A 16507-nucleotide genomic window follows, 5' to 3' on the forward strand; every position below is an offset into this window, starting at 1 on the left:
TTCCCAGGCTAGGGGTCGAATCGGAGCCGTAGCCACTGGCCTACGCTGGAGCCACAGCCACGCAGGATCCGAGCCGCGTCTGTGACCTACACCAAGCTCATGCGACCTACACCAAGCTCACAGCAACGCCGGATCCTTAACCCGCTGAACAAGGCCAGGAATTGAACCTGCAACCTCATGGTTCCTAGTCAGATTCGTTAACCACTGAGCCACGACGGGAACTCCGGGCTGGCTTCACTTCTGTGTTTATTTGCTGCTCGTGTGGTTTCCCGTTTAGTGATATGAGTGATCATTTGAAATATTAGTCTTCTTGAAATACAGCCGCTTTCTTTTGAGGATGTTGAAAAACACAATAAACAAACCACCTCGGGAGGCCCACCAAGGGGCGGAAGGGAAGAATTAAGGGCAGTCGGTTTTCTTCTCCATCACCAAGGAGCATCCTCATGTATTCGGAGGGATGGGATTTCTCCTTCTCCTGGTAAAGGGCTATTAAGACTCACAACCAACGGGAAAATAAGAAAACCCCTGGAGATTAGATGTAACCTAATTATGTTTCATTTCCTATGAAGTGAGAGTATTGAAGTACCATGAGGTACCAAACCTTGCCTTCCGCCACAGTTTCAGGGCCATCCCGAATCTCCAGATGACTTCCGTTCTGAACCTACCAGCTTATTTCTGGGAGCCTGATGGCAAATGGACACGACAGGCAGACCTGGGTTCAGAAGTATACCCTCAAACACAACTGATCACTTTGAAGAATCCGGAACATTGTCTCATCGTGTCCCAAGGAAGGAAACAGCCACAGAGACAGCCAAGAGAAAATAAACTGTAAAGCTGCAGGGTAAAGGACCACCAAGGGCCCATCTCCGAATTTTGTGATGGAAGGTGGTTTCCTCCACGTTCTAATGGAGCAGATGCTCTAACAGGGACTGTTTAAATGAAGTCCCTGACTATCCGGTCAGTTGTGCCTCCCAAACACCCTGAACTCCCCACTTATACCCATCACTCCCGCTTGACGTTACCCATCCTCTGTCCCGGGAACAAAGTTTCTGTAAACAGGCTGTGATTGTGGACTCCTGTTATCAGGAGGATCTGAGTTCCCCAGAGGTCTCCGTGACCCTAGGCTGGCCTTTCTCCTTCTTTGCCCTTCAGATTCTCTGTTAAGTCCCCCTGGTATTATAGTCATTTTTTAACAGCTAAGATTCAGGCAACGGTGTTTTCTTGCAGTGCAGTGGGTTAAGGATTTGGCGTTGTCACTAAAGGGTTCAGTCTCTGGCCCAGGAATTTCCAGATGCCAAGAGCAAAAAAAAAGAAAGAAAAGACTCAGACAAAAGAACCACTGAAATTACTATAATACAATTGTATTGGTGTGTAACTGTAAGCTTCAGACATGAAAGGTTATTCTTTCTGTGTCATTCAGTAGGGCATGGACATCCTAGAAAACTATTTGTACTGGTGGGGGGAATAAATGGCAGGGTGCCAGGGCTTGGAGTACCCCTCTTTGCTGCCCTCTCATCATCTTGGGGCCTTGAGGCCAGAGGACAGACCCTAGAAAGAGGCCATCCTTGGGTCTCCTTCCTCAGTGCCCTGCAAGGGGTCCCCACCCAGTGCTCTCCCCTGCTTCCTGTGTCCTTGGCTGCATCTCGTGCCCAGAATCTCTGTCTTCGCTCCGTCCAAATGGCTCCTGGGCCTCAGGTATTTGCACAATGAAAAGGGTTAGGTACATGAATTCACAGGAAGATGCCTCATCTTCAAAGCAGGGATCTCCAGGAGCAGAATTTCAGCTATAGCTTGAGCAGAAGGGAAGAGAAAAATCTCAGACTGAGGATATTCCTGCTACCTCTAATCACACATGAATGATGTGGTCACCGATCGGCCCTGGGTTAGCAGTGTTCTTGTGACAATCTCTGGGTTAGACACAATTCTCTGCTCCAGCCCCTCGCCAGAAACCGACGCACATTCCTATTGAGGGTTTTTCCTCTGAATAAACTGTTTCCTCCATAGAAGGAACTGGCTGAGTGGCAGAACTCTGGGTGGTGAATCAGAAAACGTCACCTCTGCCCCCTGCAACACCGTTTCCTAATCACGGAACCTCAGACCAGCCACTTAACCTCTCTGAGAATCGACTTCCTAAACACACATTGGGATGACAATACCTCCTCTTCTTCCTTACAATAGATTGTTTTAAAGAATAAGTAAGATAATAAATGGGAACCGGCCTTGAGATCTGTAAGGTATGACCCCTGAAGGGTGACAGCTCCCCTCTTGTGGCTGGTAATCTTAAACACATAAGACAAGATCTTTCCATGTTGTGGGCAATACGGAAGGAAACCGCTGCTGGTCCAAACCAATTTTAGAAACCTGTGTTTCTGCAAAAGGAAGAGTCAGCTTTCATCACGACAAAATGTTGCTGGCCCAGGACGGGCACTGCCAGATGACGATGCAGAAATGGCCCAGCAGGTGTCAGTAGAGAACCAACTTTTGGTACTAAGTGGGCTTATCAAGGGTGCAGATGCTGGGCCCTGGCAAAGCTGAAACAGGGCTGGCAGGAGTCTGCCCTTAAATCCAGAGCCGTCCCAATTCGGAGTTCCCATTGTGGCTCAGTGGTAACGAGCCAGACTAGGATCCATGAAGATGCGGATTCCAGCTCTGGCCTCCCTCAGTGGGTTAAGGAACTGCCGTTGCCATGAGCTGTGGTGTAGGTCGCAGACGTGGCCTGGATATGGCGCTGCTGTGGCTGATCCCTAGCCTGGGAAGCTCTGTGTGCTGCACGCAAGGCCCTAAAAAAGCAAAATCAAACAAACAAAACAACAACAACAACAACAAAAACCAACAGAGGGGTCCCAATTCTGGTGGGGTGCAGGTGGACAGACTGGGGCCACCGAGAGGGGACAATCCTTTAGCTCCATCTACCAAGGCCCTCTCATTGGATCGAGGATCCTCTCCCTTCCGAGGGTCCCTTCCCATTCCTGCCTCTAAATCTGGGTTCGAGTCCCGCTCCTGTCTTTCGAACCTTTGCTCTAACTTGGGAAACTTGTCTCAAAGGAAAGGAAGGTTTTATTTGGTTAAATAAATATGGTTTGGGGAGTGACTTTCCTCTCCTTCTCAACAGCAGCGTTGTTTTGAATTTATGATTTTCAGCTACACCTGCTTCTCCTACCTTAACATTCAACTCACTTACCAGAAGTAAAAGCCCAGCTATTTAGAGCCAATAACTCAGGCAGCAAATCCAGCTTCTACAAGGCGAATGACTAGTATGAATAGCGGGAGTGAGAACTGTTTCCAGCTACCAAGCAGAAGCCTGGTGTATGAAGCCCTAATTCTCTCCCATGTTAAAGATGGCATATTTTACTCTTACGGGGACGTGATTTCACTGCAAATATATGTGAGTCTGTGTTACAGTGCGCCATGTGGAAATGGGCTCTATTATTAAGTTTTATGAGGTCTTTCTTAAGGCTGGGTGTGGAGAAGTGAGTTGGAGAGATCAAAATGTAGATTTTGGCAACAGGAGCAAACCCCAAAGTGCCTGCCCTGTCTCCCCAGTCTCTAAGATCCTCAGTGATTGTGTGTGTGTGTGTGTGTGTGTGTGTGTGTGTGTGTGTGATGTGTGCCAGAGAAGGTGGGGGAGGAAAGAAGGAGAGACAGAGAGAAGGGGGGAGGGGGAGAAAGGGAAAGTGGGCAGGTCTGGGAGGTGTGCAGGCTGGTCACGGGGAAAGAAACAGGGAAGAAGTGCTGTGAGAAGCAAGTGCAAATGAGATCAGACTCAAGAGGCGGCCTGCGGCTCTGAAGCCAGACGAGCTGGCAAGGGGTCAGGGGCAGGGCTATGGCCACATGAAGAGATGGCCACCTGTGAGTCTGTCACACCTGGGAAAGTGAAAAAGTAAAGGGAGTAAAGTCAAGTGGCCATGGACCCTGTGGTCCCATCACACCGCTATTCCCCTTTCCTACCCCCATAAACTCTAACAATCCTGAAAAAAACTCAGGAGCTGTAGTTGCTTTGGGAATAACTAAGATCCCCAGGAAAAGGGAGTTGTGGCCTACTTAGAATAATCTGAGGCGTGTGTGTGTGTGTGTGTGTGTGTGTGTGTGTGTGTGTGTTCTCTCGAGTCCTAAACGCTAGAATCCACTAGGAAGAGAAGGTTCCCACCTCCCACTAAATGTGAGCTCTGGGCCCAGCAGGCTGTAAGTCTACAGCTGGCAGCATGGCAGGCAGAACATACTCAGGCTCCTGCATTGCTGCAAACCTCTCGTATCCGGATAACTGTGTTTCCTTCTTCTGATGGTGAATATTTAATTATTTTCATCCCTTGCTTTGCTTGAAAAAAATATTTAAAATGAAGGGTGTCCCTCTGTGTGTGTGTGTGTGTGTTTGTGTGTGTGTGTGTGTGTGTGTAGGGGCGCAGGGTCCCAAGGTCACAATGCAATTATGTTGCACATTATTTTGTTCAGAGTCCACAAGAAAAAACAAAAGCAGAGAGTACATCTGGACAGCTTAAGCCCTTGAACGTTTATGTAACAAGCCATGCTCAACACTCCCTCTCCTTGAGCTTTTATGCTGGGTTGGTGTGTAGCTGTGTCCCCAGGATTTGGACGAGAATTTAAAGTGGTGATTTAGGTACAGACGACCAAAGGGTAACAGGACCCATCTCTTTCCCTCCGAAGTCAATGCCTAAATCTCTGGTTTAGATTGGAAGGGGAGGGTGGTCTGCCTTAAAGACAGCCATGGGATGATCTGGAACCCCTACAATTGCATCTCCCCCCAACCCCCGCCCCGCCCTGCCCTCCAGGCCCCACAGAAAAGCAGCTCTTTAACCTTCCCGGAGAAAACACTACTCCGGTCCTCTCTCGTCAATTGCAATTTGCCGGTGCAGCTCTGCAACCTCAGACGAATTCATCTTTTCGTCTGAGCTTCCTCCAAGGATAGCACAGCCACATTTGAGCTCAAGTTAATTCGGCTTAGTCAGGCCCTCTTCCCTGCTGTTGGAGCCTGGACTCTGCGGCTACCCGCCCCCGGGCTGGGCTACCCGGCGGCCCCGGAGCCCTCGCCTCAGCCCCCAGGGCCTCCCCGCCCCGTCTCAATTGCTCTGGACCAGTTCATTTTGCCACAGTCCGGAGCCGCTCGGAAAGCAAAGATTAAAGGGGAAAGTCGCAGCTGTATATTTATATTTTCATTGCTAGAAGGGAATTGATTTCCGCGCATTTATTTTGGTCGTTGTAATACACAAGGGCGGATTTGCGTCACCCGAGCAACTTGTCGGTGGAGATAAAGTTGCACAAATATTGAAAGGGGAAGTGCTAGGAGTCATTATAGAGTTTTTCTCCGGAAGAAATAAGGATTTCTGCAGTATCCTAAAATACTAAGGCCACTTCTATTTTGAGACCAATCTCGCAGGCACATCCGCTCATTTAGTCCGAGTTTGAGCCCATCAAAAACAGGAGATGACCTGAACTCCAGCGAGTCCAGGGTTTCCTGCTGCTTTCTTGGTTCGGAGGAGTGGGGGTGTAAGGGGGAGGGGATTCTGAAGACTCAAAAGACGGCCAGGAGCCCGCAGAGCCCAGGCCTGGGCCGGGGTGCAGTGTGGAGAGGAGGCAGGAGGTCCTTCCCCAAATTTCCTTTTTCGCGTTTCCCTCCGGGAGCTCCGAGTGGGTCCGGGCGGGGCTGATGCCGGTGCAACGAAGCCAAGGGTCTGGGAAAGCCGAGGGACGCGCGGGACAAGTTGCCATTTAAATTGAACCTTGGGCCTAGCGGGAAAAGAGGAGCACGAGGCGGGCGAGGGGGCGGAAACGCGCCCTTGGGGCCTAGTTTTCTCCCCTCCCGCCCCGTGCTCAGGCCTTGAAATGCTGCAGATGCGGTGGTGGGCCCAGCTGGAAACCCAGAGGGCTCGCCTTCCAGCCCGATCTGCACCCTGTGCCCACCCACAGGATCGCGTCTCATTTTGGGGCCGGCTGCCTGGGGCGAGGCCTAAATGCGGCCCGTTTGGTACAGTGAATTCATGCTTAGGCCGAGGTTTGATGTTTGCAACGGAATTGGAAGTGACACCAGAAAAAGGAGGAAGAGAGGGCTTAAGGCCACCAGATCTACGCTGGCTGGCGCTAGCGACTTTCCCCCAGGGCTGCCAAGTTCTGCAGAGGCAGCGCCCTCGGACCCAAGGCTCGCTGGAATCCACAGCCTTTGCATCTATTGCCGGCGCTGGAGCTTTTGAGGGCGGGTCCAACGACTCAGAAGGCCTTATACATCCTTGTTGGCCTCATTGCCCCTGGGCGCCTCTCCCACCCCAGGTGCTAGTGCAGCAGCAGATCCATCATTTCTTTCCACCTCTGCTGACACCTCTGTCCCGGCTGCCGAGAGCTGGGCAAGAAACCCCTTTAGTAAAAGAGGTAGAGAGAGAGACAGAGGCTGGGTGGGGTGGGTGTTGGGTGGAGGGTGTGCTTGTTTTCAGTGCTGGCTGGTCAGAAGTGATTGATTCGTGATTGATACTTTCCGGGAGAAAGTCAAAAGCTTAAGATGACAGCATCTGCAACCCGAGGCTAGAAACCACTAGAAATGAACTAGCCCAAATTCTGGACTCGAGAGAGGCACAGTAAAGTCATTTGCCTTTCTGGGTTTCTCTTTGGTAAGACCTGTTAACTGAAATGAACTTTTAAAAAATGCCACAGAGGTGCGGAAGTTCTGTTAGAAGATGCTTATTAGGACAATCGAAAACAAAAGCTTTCGTGGTTTCATTATTGTTATTATTTTATTTTCTTCCTGAAAATGTGCAAGAAAAGCTCATCTGGGTGGCCTGTGGTTTGTTTGGGAGAGGGGTGGGGAAACCCGTTAGGACTATAATTTAAAAGAGAACGAATTCTTAAAATAGAGATGTTGATGCTGCAGAAAACCCCCCACTACACGCGCTCTGCGCTCTGAAGACCCCAAGTACGAGTGGAAGACCTCGGCCACCACTGCAGCTTCTCCTGCGACCAGGCCCTGTGGGGAAACAGCCACGGGATTGGGAGCAGTATTTAACCCCAAGGAAATCTGCTCTCGTGGGCACTTGCAAAACTACAGACCCCACGTGATCGGGGATGTGGCAGAGGAGGAGGTAGGGTGACATTTCCTACAAGGTACTGCAGAGGAGCGGACCGCGCGTGCCGCTCTCCCTGTTTCGGACGGCGGCCTGTTTTGTTGTCTCTTAGGCTGGGGGAAGGTTTGGCCGCGTCCGAGGGAGACGTTCGTAGACATCCATCTTATTTTGTTTGAAAAGTTACTCATTCAAATTGTCAGTGCGTGACAGCTCGGAATAAAGCTAATTTGTGGCCGCCCCTCCTCTCTTCCCAGAGGATCTCCGAGGCAGAGGAGCGGACGCGGGGCTGACTTGGGTGGGGCTGACCCAGTGCCGCAGCAATCCCGCGCGAGAGCTCAGGGCAGGGCAGCGTAGGGGCGGGAACTCATAAAAGATGGAGCCTTGTAGGGGACAATGACTCTCGGGATAAAGGCCGAGTGGAGAAAATCAGGCCCCACTTAAGTAAAGAGTTGGGAAACCTAGGGCGCCCCCAGGGTCCCAGGAGGCGGGCCTTGCACCCGCGTTAATTTAGGGGAGCACCAGCTTCCCTAGGCGAGCGCTCCAGGAGCGCTGTGACCAACTCTCCACACCTGGCGCCGGTTCGGAGCTGCCGTAGCTGAAGGTTAGAACACCCTGGAACCTCGGTCGGTCCCGGATCGTACTCTTCGGAGAAGGACGCCCGACTGGGCTCAACCCACGCGGCAGCAGCAAACAGTTTGGCGTGGCTGGGGCGTGGCCGAGGGGGCGGGCCACGCCCCCTTACCCAGTTCCCCTCCACTCCCCGCTCCCATTGGTCACCAGCATGGCCAATGAACGCCCTGATCGAGGTCCTACCCTGGGTCTGACTCGAAAGCTCCTGCCAAAACTTTGGGAGTTTTTAGAGAGGAGTTTTTTTTTTTCTTTTTTTTCCCCTCTTATTACTTTTTTTTTTTAAACTAACGGATTATTATTGTTGTTGTTTTAAATTTATTTCTCAAGCCTTAGCTGTTTGGCTGTTTCTTTCGGTGCCCGGCCCCGTCTCCCTGGCTTCCCTGGCTTCCCTGGCTTCCCTGGCGTGTGCGGAGCCGCGCACCCGCCCGCCCAGCCGCCCGAGCGCCCCTCGCTCGCCTCCAGCCCGCGGGGAGCGCGGGCGCCGAGCCGCCTTTAAAGTGAGGCCAGGGCCCGAGGCTGTGACCGGCTGGGATCCGGGCCTCGCCTCCTCCGTCGGTGGCGCTAGGGCTCCCTGGCTTCGCTTCAGTTCGGACCGAGAAGTGTAAGTGGATCGACCCCGGCTGGGCTGCCGCCCCCTCCTGGACTTAGCGCGCCCCTCTCCGCGAACCCACTCACCCACTCGGCCCCGGCAGGCCGCAGCGGCCGCTGGCCTCACCCCGCCAGGATGTTCGCCGCGGGGCTGGCTCCCTTCTACGCGCCCAACTTCAGCCTCTGGTCGGCCGCCTACTGCTCCTCCGCCGGCCCGGGCGGTTGCTCCTTCCCCCTGGACCCCGCTGCCGTCAAGAAACCCTCCTTCTGCATCGCGGACATCCTCCACGCCGGCGTTGGGGAGCCGGGGGCGGCCCCGGAGGGTCTGGCTGGGGCCTCGGCCGCCGCCCTCACCGCGCACTTGGGATCGGCTCACCCGCACGCCTCGTTCCAGGCAGCCGCCAGATCCCCGCTTCGACCCACCCCGGTGGTGGCGCCCTCCGAAGTCCCGGCTGGCTTCCCGCAGCGGCTGTCTCCACTCTCAGCCGCCTACCACCACCATCACCCACAGCAACAACAGCAGCAACAACAACCGCAGCAGCAACAGCCTCCGCCTCCTCCTCGGGCTGGCGCCTTGCAGCCCCCGGCCTCCGGGCCCCGGGTGGTCCCGAACCCCCACCATAGCGGCTCCGCCCCGGCCCCCTCCAGCAAGGACCTCAAATTTGGAATTGACCGCATTTTGTCGGCAGAATTTGACCCCAAAGTCAAGGAAGGCAACACACTGAGAGGTAGGTCTTGGGCGAGAGGCTGTAGGCCTCTGACCAGGGCACTGACGCACTCCCGGATCCCTGAGCCATTTGGGTTGCCTTCGAGTGTTTTTTACAACTAAGGGCAAATCGGTAAAACGAAGGAGAAGGAATGAATTGTACGGCGACTCTAAAATGTTAGGTTTAAAACTCACCTGCTGTACATAAATTTTTTTAAAAAAAGAATTGGGATGCTTTAAAAACACACATCACAGATCAAAATGGTTGGTGTAAATATTTGCCAAAATGCCTCTCATCTGCCTATCTTTTAAAACACCTATCTAGAGAGAGAACTGTATTATCTGACAGGGAACGCGTTCCCTCTCCTGATCTGCCTTCGAGTGAAATTCCACTCAAGGAAAACGGGTGACCGGTACTGACTCTAAACTCCCAGTTGGAGTGAGCAGAGGGCCGGCTCCTTGGGGGGATGGTTGAGATTTGTGGGATTCTTGGAGAGCGCCTGAACCTGAGCTCATTTTGGCCTCCTAGCAGTACTTGTGGATGTGGCCCTGTGGGACACACAGAGAAACTGTCCCCAGAGAGAGAGTCTGGGGTCTCTTAGGACTTTACCAGAGTTAACCAAATCCAGGGGAGGGGGAGGGGAGGCACACATGCCCAGGAGTGTGAGCGTGGCCTTGCCCGATGGGTAACCGCTCTGCTTTTCCCTCATCCCCAGATCTGACATCACTGCTAACCGGGCGGCCCGCTGGGGTGCACCTGGGCCTACAGCCCTCCACAGGCCAGTTCTTCGCATCTCTGGATCCCATTAACGAGGCTTCTGCCATCCTGAGTCCCTTAAGCTCGAACCCAAGAAATTCAGTTCAGCATCAGTTTCAAGACACATTTCCAGGTACGGGAAACCCTCCCGATCCGTGAAAAATGGGCAGATTGACTGACAGAACACGGAGGACTGGAGTCTCAAGTGGCCACCGCGGCCTAGCAATCCCGGAGATGGGGCGAGAGGCCACTGCGGTCTGGAGGGAAAGATTTCTCAGGGGGCCAGCTCACCCCAGTCGGCTTGGGGGGTGGGTCCTGGAGAGCCTAGAAAGCATGCGTGGGCAGGTAGGGAGGGGGGGCTTGCCCTAGCCTTTTGCCCTGTAAGGTCGTTTTAAAAATGCTGCCGGTGGGGTTGCTTGTTCACACTTTGGAATGACCTCAAACACTTTTGCCCGAAGAGGTTCCCTCTGTGCGCCTGGGCACGGATTTGGGTACACACACACACACACACACACACAGAGACACAGCAGAGAATCTCAAGAGGGGCATTTTTCGACCTGAGGGACATTTTCACCTACTCTTTGAATGCTTGATAGCTACCCATTGGGTCCTTGTTTCTCCTTTGGAATTAATCAAGGAAATGCCCGGCTTCTTCGACGCCCACCCCGGTTAGGCCTGCCGCCTGCGTCTTTAGAGCTGTACGTTTCCTCCTTAGAGAGGCCATTCCCCGTCTGCGGGAAGGGCTTTCAGAGCCCACTGTTAAGACAAAACAGTTTTAACCATCGCCGGGAGCAGGCCATGACTAGGGCACTAATCCACTCCCCTTGCTTTTGCCTGGTGGCAGGTCCCTATGCCGTGCTCACGAAGGACACCATGCCGCAGACCTACAAGAGGAAGCGCTCGTGGTCCAGGGCGGTCTTCTCCAACCTGCAGAGGAAAGGCCTGGAGAAAAGATTTGAGATTCAGAAGTACGTGACCAAGCCAGACCGAAAGCAGCTGGCGGCCATGCTCGGTCTCACCGACGCACAGGTAAGGCCCTGGGGTGGGGGGCTCAGCGCCAAGGCCTGTCTGCCCTCCGACTCTGCTTTCCTGCTTTCACGGTGGAAACCCGGGGTCTTGAATTTCATGAGACTTCTCCACTTAAGATGGGAGAGAGAGGAAGGGGGTGGGGGAGGAGAACCAAAAGAACAGCCCATCCCCAAAGATGGATGTCAACAAGCAGCCGCGTGTTTATTTTGGCCAACAATCCAAAGCAAATAGGCCGCAGTAGATAATAATTATATACTCATTCGAGTGCAGTTCACTGTAGGAGGCAGTTTATTTCGGAGGAGATAATATTTTTTATTTTTATTTTATCTTATTTATCTTATTTATTTTATCTTATTTTTATTTGGGCCAACAATCCAAAGCAAATAGGCCACAGGAGATAATAATTGTATACTCGATTTGAGTGCATTTTGCTGTAGGAGGCAGTTTATTTCGGAGGAGATAAAAATCCAAAGTCAAGAGGGTTTTTTTTTTTTTTTTTTAATGCCTCCTCCCTCCCTCCTCCTCTTTCTGCTGCTGCTGGATTGTGAAATCCCCAGTTGTGAGGAAGTGAAAACATCATTTCAAACGGAATTACTTAGCCCCAGTAGGGCGAGAAGTCCAGTTGGAGCGGCCACAGTCAGTCCTCTTTTCTAACGGCACCGTGGGGGGAGGTTGTGAGGAAGAGGAAAAAAAAAAAGAGATTTTCTTAGAATGCCTGAGAGCAAGCATTCCACCAGGTTCTGACTGCTTGAGGTTTTTCTTTTTTTTTTCCCTAAGACATATCTTCAAATAGCAAATCTATTGTGCTTGAATTCATTTTTTTTTTTCTTTTCTCAAATTCAAGACCTGGATTTTTTTTCTTTTTTTTTAAGAGAAGAGTCACCATTTTCCCGCACCTCACAGCCGAGGCCCTTGCTCCTCCCTGGGTGCTGAATATTCTGATCAGGCCAGAAGCCAAAGGCAGGCACTTTTTCACCACTCCCGAAAGCAACCCCCTTCTGGTCTCCATTACACAACTCCCCTCCCCAGCATACACACTGGAAGAGCCCAGCCGTTTTCCACCAGCTGTGGATGTTATTTTTAAAAGGGAAGCTGGAACTTGTATGAACCATTGGGTCCCCCAGGGGATTATATATTTATATAGATTCTCTGCCCCATCCCTACCCCCTTCCTCCACTTTGCACAGGTTTAATTCCAGTGTTTTCTGAGTTCGAGGGAGGTATTAGTTTATCCCAGGGCAGAGTCAGGGTCCTTTTCAGCTTCTGAGTACACACATGCCAAGGAAATGCCCTTTTATAGAAGGCCCACTGGTGCCCCTGCCACAGGGGGATTAACTCTTTGAACCCTCTTCTCCTTTGTTTTCCCAAGGGTTCCTCCTTAAAAAGAATTGTTTTTTGGTAGGGACTTGCCTGAGGTCAGGGCAGCGCAGGAGGGGAACAGCCTAGCAGGAGCTCTTGATAGTGGTTCCCCAGACCCTTCACGTCGTGGGCAACATCTTGGGTATTTGTGCATCTTTCGGGCCAGGAGTCCATAATTTAAATCGGATTCGTAGGGGGAGTGCTGGCTCAACTGGGCTTAAGAAGCATCGATTTAGAGTCTTGATCTTCCCAAGGTTGAGGGCCTTCCCAGCAAGCGCCTTAGACTAGCCAGGGAGGGCCGCCTTTTGAGAAACAGTCCTAGAGGATTCCCAGGCAGGACCCCGGGGGTGCCCTCCTTGCTTCCCTGGCTGGCTCTCTGTCCCTGGGCCTAGCGCATACCTGGCCCATGGTGAAGGTGCAGGGATGCTCGGGCTTTCCCCCCTTGGGGAGTGGCTTCCAGATGCACGTGCGTCGGGCTGGAGCGTGGCTGCATCTCACCTCCGTGTCCCTTCTTTTCTCCCGGGCGCTCGCAGGTGAAGGTGTGGTTCCAAAACCGGCGGATGAAGTGGCGGCACTCCAAGGAGGCCCAGGCCCAGAAGGACAAAGACAAGGAGGCCGGCGAGAAGCCCTCAGGCGGAGCTGTGGCCGCAGACGGCGAGCCCGAGGAGCGGAGCCCCAGCCGTTCAGAGGCCGAGGCTGAGAGCGAGAGCAGCGACTCCGAGTCTCTGGACATGACCCCCAGCGACACGGAGCGGACTGAAGGGGCCGATCGGTCCTTGCACCCAACGACGGTCATCAAGGCCTCCGCGGCGGGCGCCCTCCTGGCCGCCAGCAGCGGCGGCAGTGGGGGAAGCGGCGGCGGCGGCGGTGGCGGCGGCGGCGGCGGTGGTTTTAGCTTCGGCGGCCTCAGTAGCAGCAGCACCGGCGCCGGGAGCAGCGGCGGCAGCGGCGCCTCGGAGCTGCTCCCCGCGCCCCAGCCCGCCCTCGGCAGCGCCCCCAAAAGCCCCGAGTCCACCCAGGCGCCGCTGGGTGGCCTCTAGACTGGACAAGGTTGGAGGGGACGCGAGGCCCCGGCGCAGGCTCGCAGCCTTGCAGTGTGGGATGGATTTTGTGCCTGCTTTCCGGTGGCAGCAGGGCCAGGGCCGGAGACGCGAGGGCAGAGCCCTAATGGAGGGCACGCATCGCTGTCCCAGGCCTGCAGCCCACCCCTCACGGAGCCGAGGGGAGTCGAGCGCGCCCAGCACCGGGCTCCCAGCTCCATCCGCACACCTCGGCCTGGATACAAGCAGCTCCCACTGTGAAGTGTTGGACTGAGCAGTCCTCCCCTCGCTAGGGGTCGTGGCACAAAGATGCGCGGCACTTAGGATGCAACAAACTTGTAAATAAAATGTTTACTACGGTTTGTAAAGCCCGCTTGGCTTGCTGGGGCAATGCGGTCCTTAAGGTCTGGCATCTCCTACCTGAACCTTAGGCTCGGGGCCCTGCAGGTCGCAGCAGCTGTTTGTGGGGGACTAGAGCTGTTGGGGGACGTACTGCAACCTTAGAGCCACCTTGCTGCAGAGACGGGCTCCCGGATTTGAGGTTCCACCAGCACAGAGGTCTCCTAGCCCCTGGCCTCGTGCAAACCGCAAGTGATCCGCCACGCCTTTGGCCCCTGAACGTATGTGGCCTAAGAGCAGAACTGAACACAGAATCAGGCCTGTGGGACAGATGGCGTCCCTGCTAGGAGTCAGGACACGATTGTGTGTGCACCAGCTTTCTGCAGTCAAGTGTAAACAGAGTTGAGCAGGAAAGACTGGCCTGTGAAAGGGTCAGTCTAGCGATGCCGGTGCCTCCAAGGTGGCTGCTGCTCGGTGCCGGGCTTGGAGCCAAGAGAGGCAATTCCAGCGCACACCCTCCCTGTACTTGGGGGTGGAGTAGGGGGATGTGACCGGTCTCTAGTGTCTGCAGCAAAGGACAGACACACCGTGGCTGTTAGGGCTGGAAGGGTGAATGAGATGGCTTTAAAGCTGCCAACGCATTTGCAGGGCCGAATGGTGATTTGTTCAAGGTCACCTCCCCTTGACCAATGTTGACGAGGAACCCAAATCAGAACTCGGACCTCGTGGCTCACGTTTAGCCAGTGAAGGGCCTACAAAACTGCACACCATCTGTCCCCACCCCATCTATTTTGGCGTCATGCTGCTACTGATGGGCCATTTGACACTTTTTTTTTTTTTTGTCATTTATGTTGAAAACTTGAAGAGTCAATCCTAACTCCACGACAACCATGCCCCTTTCCCTGGAAGCTACAAAATGTTTGGAGTTGATAAAAAGTTATTTCAGGAGATTTTAGACTAGATCAACATTGTGACAAACCTGCTCATTCGGGTCTATTTGGCACTGAGCTGGGGCAAGGGCACAGGCCTCCTAGAGCCCCACCATCCATGCTGGGGAGTCCAGTTGCCACAGAGAGCCCCATGGGGAGGCAGAGTGGTTCCTGCAGAGATGCTGAAGCCAAGGAGCCTAGGACCTGCCCCACGACCCTGGCTGGAGTGAGACGCTTCTGAGTGATTCCCAGGTCTGGCTGCTTCCTCATTTTGACCCATTTGTTTGAGCACAAAAACCTCTGTTCTGGCCTTCTGAGCTCAGGGGCAGAGTAGAGGCCCCAGATTTAGCCTTCTTTGGCCTGGTTCAGCTGGCCACCTGGCAAAGTCCCAGAGCGCAACCCAGGGATACGAGGCTGACCACTCCCTGCCCCAGCCAACCACTCAACCTTCAAATAGAGCTGCAGCCCTGGAGGAAAGTGCCCGGTGGGACGGGGCAGCGGGAGCAGGAACCGCTGGGGCCAGGCTGGCTCAGGAAAGGCAGGAGGAAGGTAGCGCACCCCAGGAGGGCCCTCGAGTTAAATGGGAGGTCGGCCAGCTGTTCTCTCTGAATGCGCCAGGAGTTGTGGGCTGCCTCGGTCTTCCTACTTGCTGAGTCCCGGCCCTGAGCTAGGCTGTTTCCTCCACCGCACAGGCTCTGCTGCCTGAGCTGGAGGAGCTCTCAGTACTCTTATTTTGCCTTCACTACTGAGATTCATTTCCAACCACTCCAGAAATATTGAAATCCCCAAACCAGGATATTCCAGGAACCATGTATTTTGAGGCCCTTAAATTCAGTTCTGGCGTTCCGGAGAGTCCAGGGCAGCAGAGATGCCTACAAGTGGAGCCCGGCTGGGAAGGCGAGCCGAGGAGAGGCTCTGCTTACTGCACACCGCAGCTACTCGACCTCAGAGGCCCACGAGGTGCTTTAGGCTCCCAACCTCCCGCAACAATTCTCCGCCTGGGTCCTGGGCTTTCGAATCTGAAGGAAAGCATCTCCCAGGGACTGTACCGCTTACATTCAGGTTGATTTCGGCCTTATCCTCTCCAGGTTCCTCCAGACGGGAGAGCACCCTGGGGCTGGGGGCTCCGTGGAGGATAAGCCGGCGGGGGCGGGACTCGGGGTGCTCCCAGAGGGTCACATATAGGACTCCCCCTCCTCAGCCACCCCCACCTCCCCTTCCTGGCTATTCCCTCGGGAGACTCTAGCGGGGCTGTACCCTGGGCAGTGGAGTTCTTCCACATTTGCATCAGGAACGAGGTATCTTAAGCCCAGGAGAAGTTTAAAGTTCTTTTGGAAGCAGCGCTGCAGCAGATCAGAGGGTTTCTCTAGGCGGGCCGTGTGGCCTCATTCTAGACGGCTCGCTCGGCTACGGGTACAGGAATTTTCCCGGTGGCGCTCGATGCTAGCGAGAGTGGCCAGGGAAACGAAATATTCTTGCACTAACACCGAGATTTCTCAGGCACGAAGAAAAGGACAAGCGCGCAAGGCTGGTGGATCCCAGGCCCGCCGGGCCGGCAGCGGCTGGGGCCTGGAGGAGGCGGGTGCGCGCGGGCCCCAGAGCAGAGCGGAGCCGCGACCTCCACTCCTAGCCGCGCGCCCCCGAGGCCTCGCCCTAGGCTGAAAGCGGCAATAACTCTACCCAGAACAGGGCCCCGGCTCGCCAGCCCAGGAGTCCTGGCGTCGCCAAGCCCTTTGATGAAGGTTTCCCAGGGGCAGCCGGGGCGCGCAGAGGGCTGGCGACCTGCGCACCCCTCGCCCGGACTCTGGGGCATCTGCTACGCCCTCGGGCGCACGCACGCGCGCACGCACCTCACCCTTACACACGCAAGAGGCCCGCGCATACACATGGGCCCGCAGAGGCACAGAGAAACGCAGACTCAGACGGGCACCAGGGACCTTCTACTGGCTAGGTCAGCACTTTATGGGTAAACCACGCTAATAAAGTTCCGCGTTCTCCTCCAAATGGCAAAGTTAGGAGCCTCCCACCGCCTTCTTCTGCCAGTGTGGGTGGGTGGGACGCTTGTTT

General features: G+C 54.4%; 2 protein-coding genes across 2 annotated transcripts in view; both read left to right on the forward strand.

Annotated features, from left to right (window-relative positions):
• The window catches only part of MTARC1 (mitochondrial amidoxime reducing component 1), a 73610-nt gene extending 65420 nt beyond the window's left edge, over nt 1–8190 (forward strand). The window contains exon 8 of the mRNA XM_021064341.2: nt 8022–8190. Coding sequence (XP_020920000.2) covers nt 8022–8190 — 169 coding nt within the window. The remainder of the gene's footprint in view (nt 1–8021) is intronic.
• HLX (H2.0 like homeobox) lies at nt 7843–13540 on the forward strand. Its single transcript, XM_021064336.2, has 4 exons — nt 7843–9010; nt 9705–9878; nt 10590–10774; nt 12666–13540. Exons 1-4 carry the CDS (start codon nt 8419–8421, stop codon nt 13170–13172), a joined length of 1458 nt encoding a protein of 485 aa, XP_020919995.1. The 5' UTR covers nt 7843–8418; the 3' UTR covers nt 13173–13540.
• Nucleotides 13541–16507: the final 2967 nt, after the last annotated feature.

This window comes from Sus scrofa, chromosome 10 (genome assembly GCF_054392235.1).
Source record: "Sus scrofa isolate SSC_HxYL_T2T_F1_AM1 chromosome 10, Sscrofa_HxYL_maternal_Yorkshire_Landrace_v2.0, whole genome shotgun sequence".
Taxonomy (NCBI): domain Eukaryota; kingdom Metazoa; phylum Chordata; class Mammalia; order Artiodactyla; family Suidae; genus Sus; species Sus scrofa.